Genomic DNA, 18584 nt, shown 5'->3' on the forward strand with positions numbered 1-18584 from the left:
TAAGAAGAGGTGATCAGAACTTTGCATTGTATTTTTACATTTATACATGTACTACCCATGTACTTGGCACTGCACAAGATGGGACTGTGTGAAAACATTAATTATACCAATTAACAAAACTGCAGCACACACACAGTTACAATAGGATGTTAAAGTCAGAATGTATCTGATATGTATTGATTTATAAATTATTTTTCAGATGTTAAGAATATCACATAAAATGAGTGAGGATAATGTAAAGGGAAACTTTTAACTCAATGTTTTCTAAAAATTCAATATTATTTTAAGGTTGTTTAAAGAAACTGGCTAAAATAAGCAGCTGCAAAAGAGTAACAGAAATAGATCTGCAATCACAAAGTTCAAAGCAGTCATCTATGTGGCTAGCATATATAATTATAATATAAAAGTAAGCCTGAACATTTTCAGTACAGCACAGTATTAAATTTATCAATATAACAGTTGCTGTCATTGTAGTTGGCATACCATCTTATTAGACACACTGTTGATCAAGTGTTATTACAACAAAAAAACCCAAACTGTGCTGCACAGAGTCCTCATTTTTAAGTACCACAATTAAGAACAGAGAAATGCAGTTCATTCATTACAGAACCTTTTCAGGAAGTTGATTTTTTCTAATTCTTATTGTAATTGCATTGTTCTAATCCTGTATTATAAAGGCAGCTGCTTGCCTATCATTTGTACTTTCCTCGTTAATCCTGACTCAGAGAATTAACCTTTAATTACAGCCGTTAAAATTGAAATGAGCCTCTTGTCTGGCTGGGGCTGCCCCCTTCCAGTGCATCAGACTGATGAAAATTTTTAGGGTCAATGAATATGTCCCATGTCATGTCTGATAGATGCTAAAGATGTGAGGAGGTAAATGTTACCTTAGAAAGATGTGGTTGAAATTTTTAAGAGGTAGGTTTTATTTACAAAATAAAACAAAAATACAGCTTAGGTTACCTCTCTCTTCTGTCTGAGTTACATAGCATAACACACATACAGCCACACTCTGTTTTACATACATTACCACACTACATATTTAAAGAATAACTTATGGAATCATCATCGTGCATTACACATGCTTGTTTTTAAATACCTAGCACCAACTCTGTTTACAGCAGTCCTATTTTAAGGAGCATAATATATGTATTTTTCATGTTGGAATGAAAAAGAAGCATTACTTTAAATTCTCTCATAGATCTAAGCATTTCATTCTCAAAAAAGTTGGATTAGTTTTATGGACAGTACTGACTTTTAACAGAAGGCAAAAAAAGATCAAGGGTCTCCTGACAGTAACTTATCTAAAGGAGCTTCTGTTTTGCAATAACACCCCCCGCCCTCCCAATTTAATTTCTATTTTATAAATAGGATTTCAATATTGTAATTGCAGTTTACTTTGCAATTTTAGCACTTTTATTTTTAAATGCAACATTTGAATATTGGTTTAATGTTTTTCACTCCAAGATAACAAAACAGCAAACCAGCATTGAATCAGGAGTGTTACTGTTAATCAAAGACCTGGTTACTCAGAATACAATTTAATTAATACACAAGTTGCTAATTATACATTATCTTTATCATTATTATACATTGTATATGATTTATAACTTATGTATAATTTATACATTATATATAAAAGCATAAATAAAAGACATAATCTGGAGAATATCTAGTACTAAACCACACAGTAATCGACTAAATTAATGAGATTATATATAGTAATAATATAATATACCTCTCAGACTGGTCATACTATTATTTGGGGCAGTGTCTTGTATTAGAAACTTGTTTCTGACTCAGAAGAAAGATCATGTTTGAACTTCCAAATTAAATTCTCTGATTTATATAAAAGAAAAGAAGTTGAAGTTTTGTAATTCTTAAGTGTAGAGCTTGTTAAGTATTAATGCATTTAATAAACATAAAATGGGTATTTTTAAGGCTTGAACACTAATACACATCACAAATATTGATAAATGGATTTCTAATTAAAGACTAAAGGTGAAATGACACTTTAAAAAATAGTGTCATAGCAGGGATTCTTTTCTTTCAAGCTATCATTTTTAAAAGTATGTGGAAGCAATTTCTGAAAGGACATTAACACTTTCAATATACTATGTTACCAATTTAAGAACACCTCTTACACAGCAAATTTATATAAACACAGAAAAATAAAACTAAGCATGCAGGAGGTCTTTGTTTCATTCCTTCTTCTGTCTTGGCAATGGTTAATATCTGCTGATGAGCAGTTACATTCATTTGTAGATCTCCAAGTGCTTTCCCAAGGTGAGTAAGCATCATTATCCTCATTTTTCAGATGGAAAACTAAAAGATTAAGTTACTTCCTCCAGATCACACAGCCAGTAGTAAGCCAAAAATAGAATTAATTTTCCATATGTAACACCCAGTTCTGTATCCACTGGACCACGCCGCCTTCCCACAAGCATCAGTCACACCTGATCAGCTGCATAGCTGAATTTTGGGCGGCACTAAAAGAAAGTTGCTTTTTAGCTCTTAAATTTAAGATTACGCTTTTTCACTTGCTTCATAGGTACAAACCTTCCCAGGCACCCTACTAACATATAATATTTGTAAAATGTGGTTTCAATTAAGCCTTGCACTAGCTACAGATGTTGTAGAACACAGAGTAGGGGAAATGGGAGACAACGCAGACACTTTAAACTGTTCCACACGGAAAAAGCACTATCTTAAGAAACGAGGCTGTAGAGAAAACTACGCAGAACTCAAAAAACATCTCTCGTCAGTGTGCAAGTGTGGTCAACAACGCAAACAAGTTATAAGCACGCACAGGGATAGGATACATGTAGAATATCTTGTGGCACACTTCCCCCTTCACCTCCCCCTCAACAAACCTTCCCAATTTCAATCTATATAGGTGGGCTTCAGAAGAAGTGTAGTGAAAACATTTAATGCATAGGAAAAAGCTCTCCTGTGATGAGACACCAAAAGGATAAGACATTCTTATAGGAAGCTGAAAAACAAGAGGGCAAATGGTAAACTATAAAAAATAATAAAATTATCAAGGATACCATAAGCCTGTGTTATCCTAACACAAAACCACAAAAACATCTGATAGAAGAGATGTGGCTAACATTGAAAACCAATTTAAAAGAAACATCTTTGTCTGAGCAAAAAATTTTAGAAGCGTCCTAAGAGGGACTGGATATATTTACAGAAATATAAACGTAGTTATTTAAAAAACAATGGTAGCTGGTCAAAATCTTTCTGTGAACATGGGGCAGAAGAGTACAAAGAACCTAGTCAAACCACCACACACAGACTGCTGCTATCACAAGTGATTGCACTACATCTCTTTGATGACATTTAACAAGTTAACGTTTCTTCTGATATAGCCATTCCTGAGGTAAGAACTCAGAGCTTATATGAATAAATGTGTCTAGTTATAGAATAATTACTGCCACCAAAGCTCTGAAAAAATAAAACTCATGAAGTTGAGTGCACACCAATAACTATTTGGAAGAACTACTATTCATTTCTCTACTGCAGGATTTTGCAAATTCTTAAGCACCTTATGATAACTTTTCCTGCAAGCTGCATACCAGACTAGAGCCATGATATAATCCATTATTGCAATCCTTGTGTTCCTGGCACTTCTAAGAAGAGATCCTTCACACAGGAAAAGAATATACTTCAGAGTCAGTCTTAACACTTGCTATAATGGAATCAGAAACACCCTAAATGGACAAAGCAACCTAGATGATAAGAAAGTTTTCCCCTGTAAAGACTACCTCAACAACTTAGAAATTAAAATACCATTTAAGGTGTTCTCCTATTCTGAAAATATTTCTAGTTGAATATTGAGGGAATTAATGTTTACTGTTTCTCAAGAAATTCTGTAAGTGTGCTCAATTTGAAACTAAATGTATTTATCACCTGGTTTGACAGGTCTGCAGCTGACCTTGACTTTTGTCAAAAGCTATTATTTCTGCTCTATGCATCACCACTCTAAAGAAGTTCTCAAAGCGAATCTCGGTCAAAAGTTCTGTAAGACATGAGACAGAAACCAAGATGATTTACTTCTCTCTTCCTAAACAGTTTCTGTGGAACTCCGAGTAGTAGGAAACAGTAAAAACATATCATTGGTAGTAACTACTATCAAGAGAATACACTGAACATGCCAAATAAAACCTTAGTAAGTAAAGTGGTACCACTTCTACAAATATACCATAATTCCATATGCACGATAATTAATGGCAACACTAAATTGTTGCATCAAATATTTTTATAAGTACCTCCTCACTACAACAAGAGTTTTGCCCTCTTTTGCTACATGCTTTTATCATGAACTTCTCATATTCACCCTTGAATTTTTCCCCAAATTATCATCTGTTTGGGGCAGGGGAAACAATCTTGTCCCCTCAAATCCTACTCAGCTCAGCCTATACTTCCACACACTTTTTGCCCCATCCAACTGCTGCTACCGTCAGAGCTCATATCCAGCTGTCAGTTCTCCCTTGCACTAACACTGTTCCGAATCATAACAAATTTCTTGCTACCAAAGGAGTATTTCCTTCTCACTAATTTTATTTTTAAAAGTATGTCATTTTTACCAGTTAATTACCATATGCAGCATACTGAGGGCTCTACACATAGAGGAGAGCAGTTGCTTGTACATTTTTACCATCTAAAATCCTAATAAGAAAAGAACAGGTGGTTTAGCTTTTTTTCTCATCAGCTGTGTGATGGGTAAGAACAGATGATCACTCCCCTCTTTGGCTTCTCTCCGATACCATAGCTCTCCTCTTCCTCCTCTCACCATTCCTGCTCAAAATATTATTTCCTGCAGCAGGTTAGAACCCTCCCTGTCCTTATGTCATTCATTGGTTTCAGTTCCCTCTTCTCTCACTTTACAATCTCCCTTCAGGGGACAACACCCATTTCCAGTGTTTTCAGATAACCACTTTACACTGACAGCTTGCAGCTTTCTCTTGCCTTCTATCTTTCATTGGCTCCGCACCTTCAAGTATCTTTCAAGCCTGCAAATGTATCCATCTAAAACCCAATCGACTCCAAATGCAGAGTTTCCCTGAGCACTTAGGTCTGACTTCTCTTGTATGCACACCCCGAAAAGCCCCAGAGTAGCCTCTGGTGACCTCAGTTATCTGGTTCGTTTGAGCCACCTGAAGATGGACTACATGCACCAGGGCAGGAGCATGCACAAGGATTTACTGTGTTTTGCATCCAGTTGGAAGAACGTTATCCATAAATTACCTGGGAATTTTGTTTTTCCTGGAACAAACTATAATATGCATATGTGCGTTTATATGAGGGGGAAATGTGCTATATGTAAACATGAACCATAAAAATAAATGAGCCACAGAACAAGCATCAGGTTGTGCACAGCAGTTTCTATTCAAGGATATTTTGGTTTTTTAGGTTTAAAGAGACTCATACCATTACTGTAAAACCATTCGTGTATTTATGCTTTCTATAATGTTCAGCAGCTATGAATTTGGAGTTATAGTTTTCTAAAAGCTGTATCCAATTACAGTGCTGAATGATTTGAATAATAGACTGCCTGACATATTCCAAGATAAGTGGCTGCTACATTTCTTTGATATTAGGGTCATATACTGTACTTATCTATTTTTACTCCATGCTCTCCATTGCCTAGTAATAAATTAATTTCTCACTGTTAGTTTGGCATGTGCCCTACAGTTAAATTCATTTTCTCTCTCATTGAAGGAAGAAAAAGTTTTCTGAAGTATGACAACTATCCTCCTTATTTTTAGAATTAGTCATCACAGATTAAATTCAAAATACTATTTTAAGAGGGATATCCCCACATAAAATTTTCAAAGCTGTTTTTGTATTTTCATTTTTAGAAAATTACCTGATGGTGCTGAACATGTGACAATAGTTATTTAACTACTTGCATGCAAGACTTTTTACAATATATGGATATAATTTGAAGGAACAGGTTTTAACCTTAGCATTTAATTTTTGTTGCTTCCTGGTGCACAAAACTTAAAGGACTGCAGGTAGATCTGCAATTATTATCAACGGCAATGAGAGCTGAGATTAGATCTGAAAACATAATACAGCCCAAAACATGTAATCACTATCCAGACAGCAACAATTAGTTCTTACGTGATTTGGGTTGTTTCCAGAGCAGGGAGTATGGGAAATGTTCCAGCTTCTTTGCTGGCTATATATTTTACCAGGAACTCAGTAGTAGCAAGAAAGAGGCATTTTGCAGAAGCAACCATTTCATGCAGAACTTCCTCCGCTGTTTAGCCTACACCTTCTAGCTGTTTCTATCTAACACCTCTATTTCATTGCAGCTATCTGCTGAAGAAAGGGGAGAAGCAACTTAGCAAACAAAGAGTGGCAATCATGAGGAAAGCAAGCATGAATGTAGGAGTGGAACATGTGTTCTTGTACTGTAGATGATGAAAGGACTAAAGACATTGGCAAAAAGGGGGTGTTCTCAAGCATCTGACGTTAGTGATTGCTATCTTTAACTTACCCTCAAAGATGATAATTCTGAAGTAAAGCAAAGACACCAGAATCACTCCTAAGCTAACCCAGAGCCAGGAAAACACTGTCTGTTTTTTGAGCTGTCAAAGCCATAAAGGATGGCAAAGAAGCAATTGTGGGATTGCAATCACAGGAACAACACCACAGTTGTAGTTAAGCTCAGGCTTCCCACCTAATGCTGCATACTGCGCTGCAAAATAACATGGAAGACAATTTCTGGCATTTTCAGGCTGTGTGACGTGAACAACTACGCATCAGGTAAAGTGACTGCATGTCTACAGATTGTTACTGCTTTGCTTGAAATTTAAATTGCATCACGATTTTCTTAGATAAGGCTATCCAACACATTATCTGATAGTCTGCCCTTTCAACACCAAATTTTAAAGCCTGTAAACATGAAACTGATTCATTAGCTAAGATCTTTTACGTCTTGAGTCAAATAATTCATGCAGCTCCTTTATACTTTGCAAACATATTGCTCCCAAAGCCAGCACAAAGTACTTTACCTGCAATTATTAAAGTTGCAGTGTAGGTTCTATACACCAGCCTCATTAGAAACAAGGCTAGGCTAAAAAATGCCTGTGCCTCTGGTATTTTTTCTGGTCACTCCCATCCACTTTCACAACAATAAGTATCCTATGCTGTACTGCTGCAATTCCTTATTAAATTGCAAATTTAAATTGGACACACCAAATGACTAAAAAAAAACCCCAACCAAAAAAGAAGAACACAAACTACTATCCTTTCCCCCAACAAAGGAATGCCCGCCCTCTACCCCCATGACTTTGCCAACCTTAATTATACCTATAGTTCTGAGATTCCCTAATGGAAAGTGCTACAAAACTGAAAGCGCTAACAGAATGAATCATGACACATACTGATACACCACTGATTGTAAATCTATACCCTTTTGATTTGCACCCAGGGGCTATGATTCGTATACTCATGAAAAATTACTTATGAGGAGCAAAATGTCATAATTGGAGGCATGTACGGTAAACAAACGGGCTGAGGATTAACAGGTATGTGATTTTCTTGTAGTTTACTTTTGATAGTGTAGCAACTAGATGATTTCAAAGATATGTATAGTTTGGATACTTAATTTGTGAATTAAAGTTTCCCTGAGGCAGAGAAAAAGACAGATTGAAAGAGGTTAAAAAACCTTGAAAGCATCCTTCTCAGACATGCAATATTCATACTTTTCTCCACATTTCAGAATGTAATTATTACAGATCAAAAAAAGCTGCAGACTGGCATGTAAACCAGATTTTTATACAAGACCTTTATAGGTGAAAGTACTTAAAAAAAATCACTTTAATGACTGCCTCAAAAACATATGAAATGCTTAAATTAAGACATCACACACACACACTTTTTAAAGGCTACTTACATCAATGACTGAGGAACTCAACAGACTTAATCCCTCTAGGTCTGCTGTTAAACCTGGGGACAAAACAGCTGCTGGAGGAACTGCCACAGGAGTTGTCACAGGACAGACTAGAATTAAAAAGGAAATAAATTCTTAAAAAATTTAAAGCACTGGGAAGGACAATGAGCTATTTTCATTAAGTGTAAAAAAGTAATTATTTTATCCTTTTATATATGTTTCTTAATAGTAAAAGATTATCTTCTCAGACATGTAGCCCCAGTACTAAAAATAAACAATGAAAATATAAATAAAACTGATATATGTATAGACCACGTTATTTACATTAAAAATATTTTGTCCCCCTTTCCCATTTTTTCCTCTATTTTATCCTTCAGTCTGATCCATATTATGCAACACATTTTCATTTACAAGTATTGTGCAAACTAAATATTAATGCAATTCTGACATGTGTTGCACCTTAGAAGTAAACTTGAAGAACAGCACTACAAAGCATAGCCAAAAACCAGTGCCAGCTCTGCCGCACCCTTCCAAGATTACATTTTAATCTGTTCTTCAAAATTGTGATTTTTAGTATCTTATTGTAATACAACAATTGGTTCATAGGTTGCACAGATGTTGTACAAGTTACATCCATTGGCACCTGAGAAAATAAGCCCACTTTAAGAGAAAACAAGTCCAGACATGAAAAAATTCTCAAAATGAATGTTTTACATACCAATACATTCTAAATTTCAAAACTATTTCTCAGTTCTAAAACAAACAAAATCACGTATTGTAATAATTATGCTTAAAAATAAGTTGATAGTCTAAGCAATTTTTTTGTTGTTGTCAGGAAGCTGGTACGATAAATGAGCAGAACCAATGTTTCAGACATTTAAAATTCATTGAATTAAACTGAATTGAATTTATGCCATGGGAAAAATGAGGTTTTAATCAAGATACTTACAATCATCTAAATCTAAGAGAAACACGTCTTGTTTATTTGGAGCTTTTCTATCTTGTACTGTTTTTTCTTCTTTCTGTCAAAATACATGAATATTTCATCTTTTACCATATCAGAAAAGTCTTTAATACTTTTATAAAACAAAGTGGATTTTCTCTGCTGTAAAAGAAAAATGTACTCATTTTCAGGGCTCAGCATTCAGACAATTCACCTAATGAGAAAGATTTCTTTGTACAGGTAAGCTGAACTTAAACTCCACATTTAAGTTACATTTACGCCTCTGAAGCCCATGTTTTCATTTAATATTAATAATAGTTGCTACTTTTGAAAACTTTTGGTGACAGATCAGACACTTCTGTTGAGACCATTAGAATAGATATAGAAGCATTTTTTTTGACGAGAAAAGACTTGGGTACTAACATTTCTGTTTCCATATGAAAAACAGGAAAAAATCCATTCAATAAGAAAGTAGTGTTATTTGCACTTATCTAGGAGTTTGTCATCATGCTATTCCTACCCACCCTTAAGCATCCTTTGTCTGGATTGGCTGAAGAACTCCTGCCTCTGCTCTCTCTGGCTTACTCAATGGACAGAAGGCTTTGTCATTTTTTCAGAGAATTTGTCAACTGCCTTTAGACCTTAAGATATTGCTCACTACCCAAGGTATTGCAAGTAATTTAAACATAGTCTTTCCAGGAGTCACACTCCTGTGAACCTTCTAGTTTACCACTTTCCTCTTCAACAGCACATGACAGCCAAATACATATATATATTATTCTTTTACCTTTTTAATTAATGAACAGGTCTAAATAAATCAGTAAAACTCCATATGCCCAACTGGGCTTCCATTTCTTGAGCATTTCTTGCAAGCTGTCACAGTCTCTTCAGGCACTCAGGATACAAATTCCTACAGGAGCTTGGAGTCCTTTCACAAACTCAGCAGCTAGAATCACTTTCTTTGACTATCACCACAGAATAGAATGACCCCTCTTTTCTAAAGGTGCATTTCCTTTCTTCTAGTCTCTCAGCCTCATGGTCAGTTGCAAACTAACAATAATGCCGTGCCTATTTTTTTCCAATTTTGGGAGAAATTCCATGGTTCCCTCCAAAGAACATGGAAGAAACTAGCTACGTTCTCACTATTTGAAGCTGTTGATGTTAATGACCATCAGGCTTGACCTCAGCCAAAGTGACATTGTTCATCATTTTCTTCCAACAAACCCATGGCTCAAATAGACAGTAGTCACTTATGTGATCATTACAGATGTGCTTTAGATATTCTGGGAGGAAAAGAATCTTGTGGACAGAGAATGGAAGCCACTATTTTAAAAATTATTTTTAAATCAACGTACTTCAATGGTCCTTATCACTATGGTAATTGAGTGTTCTACTATCACTGATTTATCTGAAACACAAAACTCCTCTGGACAAAGGAAATGCTACAAAATATCTTTAAAATGGCGCTAATGTTATTTCATTCCTTGTATGTCTTGTCCAGAATTAAGTGAGAGACTCTGCTGCAGAACCCACTCTCTTGAGTTCCATTCTGGTCACAACTAACCAGACTTCATTTCTCTTTCAGTGTGATTATTGGCAAGTCATTAAGCTTCTTTTGGCTATTTTTTTTTTCTTTTAAATCTGTGAAATAAGGGTAAATAGTATACTTCATAAGCTACAGGTTCTACTTGAATTACTCGTCTATGAAGTGTCAAAGAAACAATTTCATGAAAATTCTTCTAATGAATTCCAAGTCTCTTTATAGCACCATTTAGTGAATATTTAGCCCTGAATCAGGGGTTTAGCTGTTATCTGCATCACTTTTACTATAAACTATGTATCACAACTTTTTGCTAAACTACAAACTGTTCGGACACCAGAACATACTAAAAGAGAACATGGTTAAAAAATGCAAATGTATTTAAAAAAAATATAAATCTCAACTTTCAAACTCTTTCACTCCCTACCCCCACTTATTCGTAAGATACAGCTCTATCTTCAACTATGATTAAGGTTCAAAGGTTATTTTTAGCTGGAGTTCTATATTTGCTAATTATTCCAGTAGAGATGGGATTTCTCCATTCCCTTTTATTATGCAGCCAATTAAAGTCTATAAAAAGTGGCTCACCCACATGAGAGGCTATAGCACAAGGATAAGAATTTTGAATATGCTTCAGTTCTGCCAATGGCAGCATTGGTAAGTCAAGATGTTTAAAAAAATTAGGAATCACAGCCAAGAAATCCTCTTACTGTTAATCTGTTTACTGAAGACAATTAGATAGGACATCCTATGTCACAAATAACACCAATAGTATGCCTCAGTTTGTTTTTTCTGTTATTTATTTTGCCAATCTAAAGTAGTTACTAAGTACCTATCACAAAGCTTGATATGTAATTTATAAGATAAAATGTATTTTTGCACTGATATTATTTTGAATCTACTACCTAATTCATCTTTAAAAATGGGGAAAAAATCCTTCAAGAGAATTTATTTCTTATACTTCAAAATAAAATAAAATGGTCCTAATATAAGGCAAAAGTACAGAATCATTACATCAAGGTAATGCATGGTAAGAAAAAATTCTACTGCACACTTCATCAGAATACTGTACTTAAGTACATCAGTTTACTGAAAAAAAACCCAACCAAAACCAAAAAACCAGAACCCATAACATACACACAACGCCCCCCCAAACCCTACCACTTGGGAGACGTAAAATCAGAAGCTAACTAAATCAAGATAAAGCTAATGTTAAAGTATGATCACGTCTGATTTTCTACTTCAGTCAAGTGTGTCAAGCTTAAGTAAATACTGAGCTACTTGTATGTGCGTGTATGCATGCTATATATACACATAAACACACAAATATTTTCATACTTCTACGTATATTTCTCTATATAGGCATATATATTAATTGTGTGCAATTCTGTACGAAACACCAAAGAAATCTATTTACCTGGGTCTTGCCTCTTACGAACATGGTTATTTTTTAATTTGGTTTTTCCAAGAAAAGAAAATTGATTGGCTTTCTAGGAATAATAAATAGCCAATGACTGCAACAAACACTACCAACAGATATTTCTATTGAATGAAAGAAGCTTTGCATTCCAAATCAAGACAAAAAAAAAAAAAGGCTCTGACATGTCTAGCATTTCCTTGTAAAATAATTTTTCATCTTTTTTCTTAAAACTAAGTCTACAATATAACCCAAACAGTTTTCTACCAAGAGAGCCCACTATGGGAAAAGCAGAATACTAAACAAAGAAGTTAAGCTATATTCCATCAAACATTTCTCCATTTGCAATTCATCTTGGTAATAGAGATAGAACCTGGTAAATGCATATAGGACTTGAAGCAGGAGATTTCTCTTGCTCAATGCATAATTCATGTGCTCCGCCTGCAAAGTGTGTAAAATGAGAATTTCACACCGCAGCATGAGCCATGGAGCTGCAGAGAAAAGGCAGATGAAATCATATTTTGCTGTGCGAATTTTATTTCTTATCCTCCCAATATTTATACAAAACCATCATTGACAATCCAAATGCATTGACAGATCACCCACTGTTTCCATTGTGTTAGCACTTGAAAAGAGATCAGGCAGAAAGATAGACAATTTGTTTTTGTATATTTTTTAAATAGTGGATCAGGTTTTTAACAGCTGAGTGACTGTATTATACTTGTATAAGGAGCTCAACAGTAGCTGATTTTAAAATCCCACTGTAGACACCTTCTTATACATGCATCATCCTCAAATCGGCATTTTAGCTATATTGTATTTACGTTTACAGTACAACATGTATCTGAACACCTCAAACTATCCATATTTCAAAATGATATAAAACACTGCAGTACAAGAGAGTGACTTTTCTATTCACTGCAGCTCAATTACAGTGAGCACAACAGCTTTTTCAAAATGATTCTTCAAGAGAAAAAATATGAAAGCATTAATAATATATTCAGGAAAAATAATCTGAAGTTTTTGTAACCTATTTTAATGTTAGTAAATGCATGGATGTATGCACAAATTAAGCCCCCATGTGAGTGTAATCGAACCATTTTTATTATGAAAATTCTGCTGAACATGGCAATGGCACCCAACAAAACATAGAGAATGGTAAACACCACCCAAAACATCAGCTATGTAACATAGTTCATAATGTGTGGCAAACTGAGAAACTATAGAAATAAGGCCTACCAACTACTCCTCTTATCAATATATATTTCAGAAAATCTTTTCAGTTTTATTTAAAAGGAAAGGAAAACCTAATGAATCATCTCCCCATATACACTGACCAAATTAAGAACACCCTGGAGCAGAATAATATAAGAAAAGGCTTTTCCAATAAAGATCTATCAGAAGAAAAACATGCATTTCTGAGAGCCTGGCTGAAGTGGTCTGCTTCCTGTGTGGCCTGACAAAAAGTCAGGAAGGAAGCAGAAAAATTCCAAGATTTTCCTGGAAATAAAATAAACATGGGTGGTTCTTGTAAAATGTACCTGGACACAAGGGCTCTATACAAGACTTTATCTATAATGTTCTTGAAAGTTTGTTAATAATTGGTTTTCTTTCCAGCTTGGAAGGTCTTATCTAGGTTATCATCAGCTAGCTTCATCTATCATCACAGGGCTCAAAACATGGCTCTCTCCAAAAAATCTGTTAAGCTAGTTAGCATAAAATACATTATTCTCGCTCCCTGCTCCTTCCATCCAATTATGCTTCTGAATATAACCAAGTATCAGAAATACCTCTAGTATAAATGCAGGCATCCAACATGGCTTAAATGGAAACTAACTTCATGGTCCTAGAGATTAATATAGTACACTGAAACAGTCCTCTATGTTCAACAGTGTTAAATTAACTTCCCCCCTGCCGCCTTCATATATGACCATTGCTGTTTAGTGTTCCATCAGTCATAGCTTATTGCCCTTACAGTAAAGGTGCTAATTTCTTAGTGAAAAAGAATTTAAGGAACATAGACATTTAGCTTTTGCCTAGTGAGCTCTACGCTATGTTTTCAATAATTCCCTTGCTTCTTTTTTTGCTGCCATGCACATAAACCCATTGCTATTTGTTTTAATATTTTTTGTGATGTTTAAAAGCTTTGCAATTTTTCAGTTCTACCCTTTGACTCTGATCAAGTCTTCTGTCAATTGCTTATAAATACTTTTTGTTCCTAACACACTTCTTTTTAGGCACTTCTTAATCAAGTAAGACTTCAGGACTACTGCAATGTTCCTTCTCTTCTCTTAAAAACCAAGGGCTTGACAATTTTCCATTGACTTCAACAAAACAATCCCAAGCTTCTTGGACATTCCGGTTCTTATATTATTCAGTATATTTGACTTCACACATTCTTGACTGTCATTTTAAAATAGAAAAAGCTGCTTTACGCTAGTAGCCCTTACATACTTGTGAAAGAACCAGAACAGTTTATGTAACTGTAGTGAAAGAAATCATGAACAATGGCACTGATATCCTGGGAAAAAATGGACAAATGCAGCAGAGAGAAGACACTATTGTTTGAATATGGTTTTGCAGTGGCTGCTCAGAACTAAGCAGGTAAGAGTAGCTATTACTTTATGGTGAAAAAATATTGTGCCAATATGAGAAGCTGCAAACTGTTAGATTTAATTCATGTCCCATCTAGCGTCAAAGGAGTTTATTCTGAGAGGATTTATGTTACATTTGTTGTCCTACCATTTTTTTGGCAAGATCCAGTTTGGCTTCTCTACTAGAAAAAACTGTGACACAGGTGTGCTATCCAGTGTGGTATTTGGGCAGGAAACAATGATCAAACCATGGAAACACACCTCCACTTCTCAAATGCTACAGTCTCATTTCATCTTTTGTTCTACTTGGTAGAAGGGAATAGACTAGAAGTCAAGGTTACAACTCAGAGTTCCTAGGTAGACCTATAAAGTTACAAAACAAAGACCATGTACAACATAAGTTCAAGATTTAAAGAAATAGAGAGTCTTACCTCCACAATTAAAGGAAACACACACTGAAACAGCTTACAAAAGTTACAGTCTTCCCTGTTAACTGTTCAAAACACACCTGTCCACCAGCTTCCACAATTGCATTAAATGCAACAATGTCTGGTTTGACTGTTCAGCAATCTATACAGGAGTCCTGACTGAAATGTCTGGGCTTAATTTAAAATGCATCAGAGCATCACTTAATTTTCAAAAACACGTATCAGTATTAAAATGGAAACTTCTGAACTACAATTCTACCCTTCAATTTTTTAATAAAATACATAGAAAGAAATGCACAGGAACTATTTGATAAGAGAAAAATAACTCTCAGAAATTCTTTTACTCTTCTACCTTAACAGATTTAGCATAAAGTTCCTCATCTATTTGGTTTTTTAAATGAAAGGTAGGTAAACAGAAACCAATTCATGCTATTAGCTTTAGCTCTATAATGCTAGCTTGAGTATAATGAATTTTTAACCTCTTTTTCTTCACCAAGGTAAGCAATTAAAACTTAGCTGACACATGAATGGCTCTCTTGAACACTTTTGCATCTTTACACATTTCTGAATCCAATTTAGAAAAGATGTATTTGAAAGTTTGCTACTTCATAAATGTTGTAAGCAAGCTAATACAATTTGAAGTAGTGGAACCCTTTACAAGCTTTATTCCTATCAAACACAGAGGGCAATAAAAAGTTGATCACTCTTAAGAATATTAATTCTAATAATCTATGCATACGCCTCAAGTGTAGATGCATTAACTGCACTATTCTCAATTTTAAACAAAGCTAGTCGTTCTACTAGAATGTCTTCAAACTCTTAAGAAACAATGTACTAACATTTGTTTCTTGGTTTTGTTTCATGTCAGACCCAGGTCCTGTAGTAGCTATGCTTTAAGATCCCATTTTAATATAATAATCAACCCAAATCAGGATACTATTTTTGTGAACTACCCATGTACTATGCTTTCATCAGTTCAACAGTAATCTACAAAAATAATTAGATTCTATTATTTTTCATCTATCTGGAGTTAAAATATAACAGAATTAAAACCAAAATATGCTTTTCGTTATAAAACATTCTTACTTGCTTAAACTATCAAACTGCTTTGGGATCGGTCTTTTTATGGAAGTTCAAAAGTTTTTTCAGAAATTCTGTTTTTTAGATATCCATAAAACCACTACCCATCTCCATTCCTGCAGAAAGAAACGCGTAGAGATGGTTAGATGCATCTTTTCATATTTTATAGGGTTTTTTTAAAAACATCTTTTACCTTACTAGAGGTAGCATTTCTAGATTTTCCAGACTCAGAGTCACTTTTAGAGTCTGATTCTGCCTCGGAGTCTGAAGAATTTTCTTCTGATGAAGCAGACTCTGTATCAGAGGAATTTGATGGGCTTCTCTTTCTGGAGATCCCCTTCGCTTTCTTTATAATGTCCTCTGAATCACTACATATTGAAAAAAAAATTTAAGAGATGTGTAAAACCACCAAAGGAATCTGCTTAGGCAATATCCTACAATAACATTTCAAAGTTTTATTAGATGAGTTTCAAGTCAGTGTTTCTTCATGATAAAAACTCATCTAAGATGGCAGAAGTAGTCATTTAAGGGTACACAAAATTGTTCTATCACATTACACAATAAATCACCACATATAATCTAAACCAGCGAAACAGCTAAACAAAAATGTGAACTTATTAAATATTAAAAACATTATTTCCATGCATCAAGCTTGTGACATTTCAGAAAGAAGTGCAGATGCCCTTTTGTATAAAGAAACTTTCAGACTATTCCACCTATGATTAACAGAATCCTGATGGGTTTTAAGATGTTTTTGCAAAGTAATATTGCTTTAAAAAAAAAAATCAATGCATTGAATTTATTCTTTTGTTAATTCTTCTAAATCAAACTACCTAGAAATAAGACCTATAATATCTATACATTTTTCAACCCATTAAAGAGTTTATACAGAAGAGCTATTACATTCTGACTACCTTTGGTCATACTGAGTACCTTACATCTGATGGACTTCAGAGACACTATTCTTCACACAGTAAAGTTCAGTTCACCCTGGCAACGTTGGATTATGTTGCTCTGTGCTAACAGCTACTGAATATTATTAAAATTTGCCTTGTTTGCTTCTAATAATACTATAACTACCAATTAGTAGATTACCCTTTTGTCTCAAGGGTAGTTACTATCTAGAAATATCGCAGGAAATGAAAACTGTTTTCTAATAGTTATCATGGAGCAGATAAATTAGTATTGCATATAGAAAAAACCCCCTCTGTTCTTGGATCTGCAAGCAACCATTTTATACTTCCAAATCAGGTGTTTCATACACCACCTGATTCAGCTTCCTCCCCAAGACAATAAATTGGTTACTAAAGTACTTGAAGAGTAACAAGGTCAACAATAATTAAACAAATCCAGACCACTCAACTTGAGAGTCCCTTTGGACTTAATTTAAAGTTGTTACACATTTTTCCTTAGCTTTAGGAGAAGTACAAAAGAATGTACTACTCTGCATTCCTGTTTGAGATAGCAATGTTTTTAGAAGGGAAAAGTACAAAGAAGGGGAATTGAACAATCTAATGTGGCAGAAAGGAAAATAGTTAGGGCAATGCCTTCCTCCTCCCAAGAATTTCCCAGGACTGAATTGCCTAAATCAAATTTAATCAACATTATTAAAAATCAATATTAACATTTAAGCCATGCTAATAATGCCTACCCATGTAACTGAAGTTGAAATCAACTCCCCAAATTTTAGTCAAAAGCATTTTTTTCTGAAAGCAGCAAACCTGAAGCTTGCAAAGCTAAACGTGAAACAAGACTACACTTCACAAAAAGTCTAATGTAGCATATCTGATTGTTAAAATTATGGTGAAAAAATAGGTACTATCAAAATAACATTTCAATATGACATTTAAAAACTTGTTTGAGGTCAACGAGCTAAACATGAAAATTCACTAGCATATACTGTTTAAGGTTTCTTCTTCGTGATGTATAACACAGGTACTGACAAAATTATATACATTTCCTTCATTGCCATTGAACAGAAGCTGTAGTTGCATCAAGAAATAAGTTATTGTGAACCCATTATATAAATGAAGTTGTTTTTCAACAATTTATCTTTAGCTTATCTTTAAAACTCAATTTGAAGATTAAAAATGTTACTTTACCATACATCAGCCAGTTTTGATGTGTAATCATTGTTTACCTTACTGCTTAAAATTTCAGATGTTATTCTAATGAAAAGAATTTACTGGTAACTAGCTTTTTAACTTCGCGATGATGAAAAGCCTGTATTAATTTAACCTACAGATTTCATTTGTTCTGAACAGGAAAAACAATATAAATCACTTTTAAAATCATTAAATCTTGACTTAAATTAATAAAGTCATAATTAGGGCATTATGCTGTGTTTGTTATGGAAGTGGCAAGGCGAGCTGCTTTAATTACTGTCTGTAATAAAAGGAGCAGAGTGTGTACTGCGCCCCAATCAGCGCTGTCAGCCACGACTGAGCTGAGCTGCAAACTCATCAAGTGAGCTGGCAGCAGACTACAGAGTAAAGGGTGATCATGTCTGCAGAGGCCACTTGCTGACAGCAGTGGAAGAAACAGATTCATACAATCCAAGGTATTAGCCCAATTACTCAAAATTTTAATGATACTTTAATACATGATAATGCTGTTGATAATGGGCAATCTTAAAAAGCGCTAACACTTAAATATCTTATGACCGTTTCCCTT

At 34.5% G+C, this 18584-nt stretch overlaps 1 protein-coding gene across 3 annotated transcripts in view; it reads right to left on the bottom strand.

The window, feature by feature from the left end:
• Positions 1-18584, bottom strand: part of AP3B1 (adaptor related protein complex 3 subunit beta 1) — a 164506-nt gene that overhangs the window by 48586 nt on the left and 97336 nt on the right. For 2 of the 3 annotated variants that reach the window (XM_052775967.1, XM_052775968.1), the window contains exons 20-22: positions 16105-16279; positions 8859-8931; positions 7913-8019 (exon numbers count right to left, since the gene is read on the bottom strand). In XM_052775967.1, coding sequence (XP_052631927.1) covers positions 7913-8019; positions 8859-8931; positions 16105-16279 — 355 coding nt within the window. Of the gene's footprint in view, positions 1-2125; positions 2490-7912; positions 8020-8858; positions 8932-16104; positions 16280-18584 lie in introns of those variants that run through there. The other variant, XM_052775969.1, reaches the window with a different exon arrangement.

This window comes from Harpia harpyja, chromosome Z, assembly GCF_026419915.1.
Source record: "Harpia harpyja isolate bHarHar1 chromosome Z, bHarHar1 primary haplotype, whole genome shotgun sequence".
NCBI lineage: Eukaryota > Metazoa > Chordata > Aves > Accipitriformes > Accipitridae > Harpia > Harpia harpyja.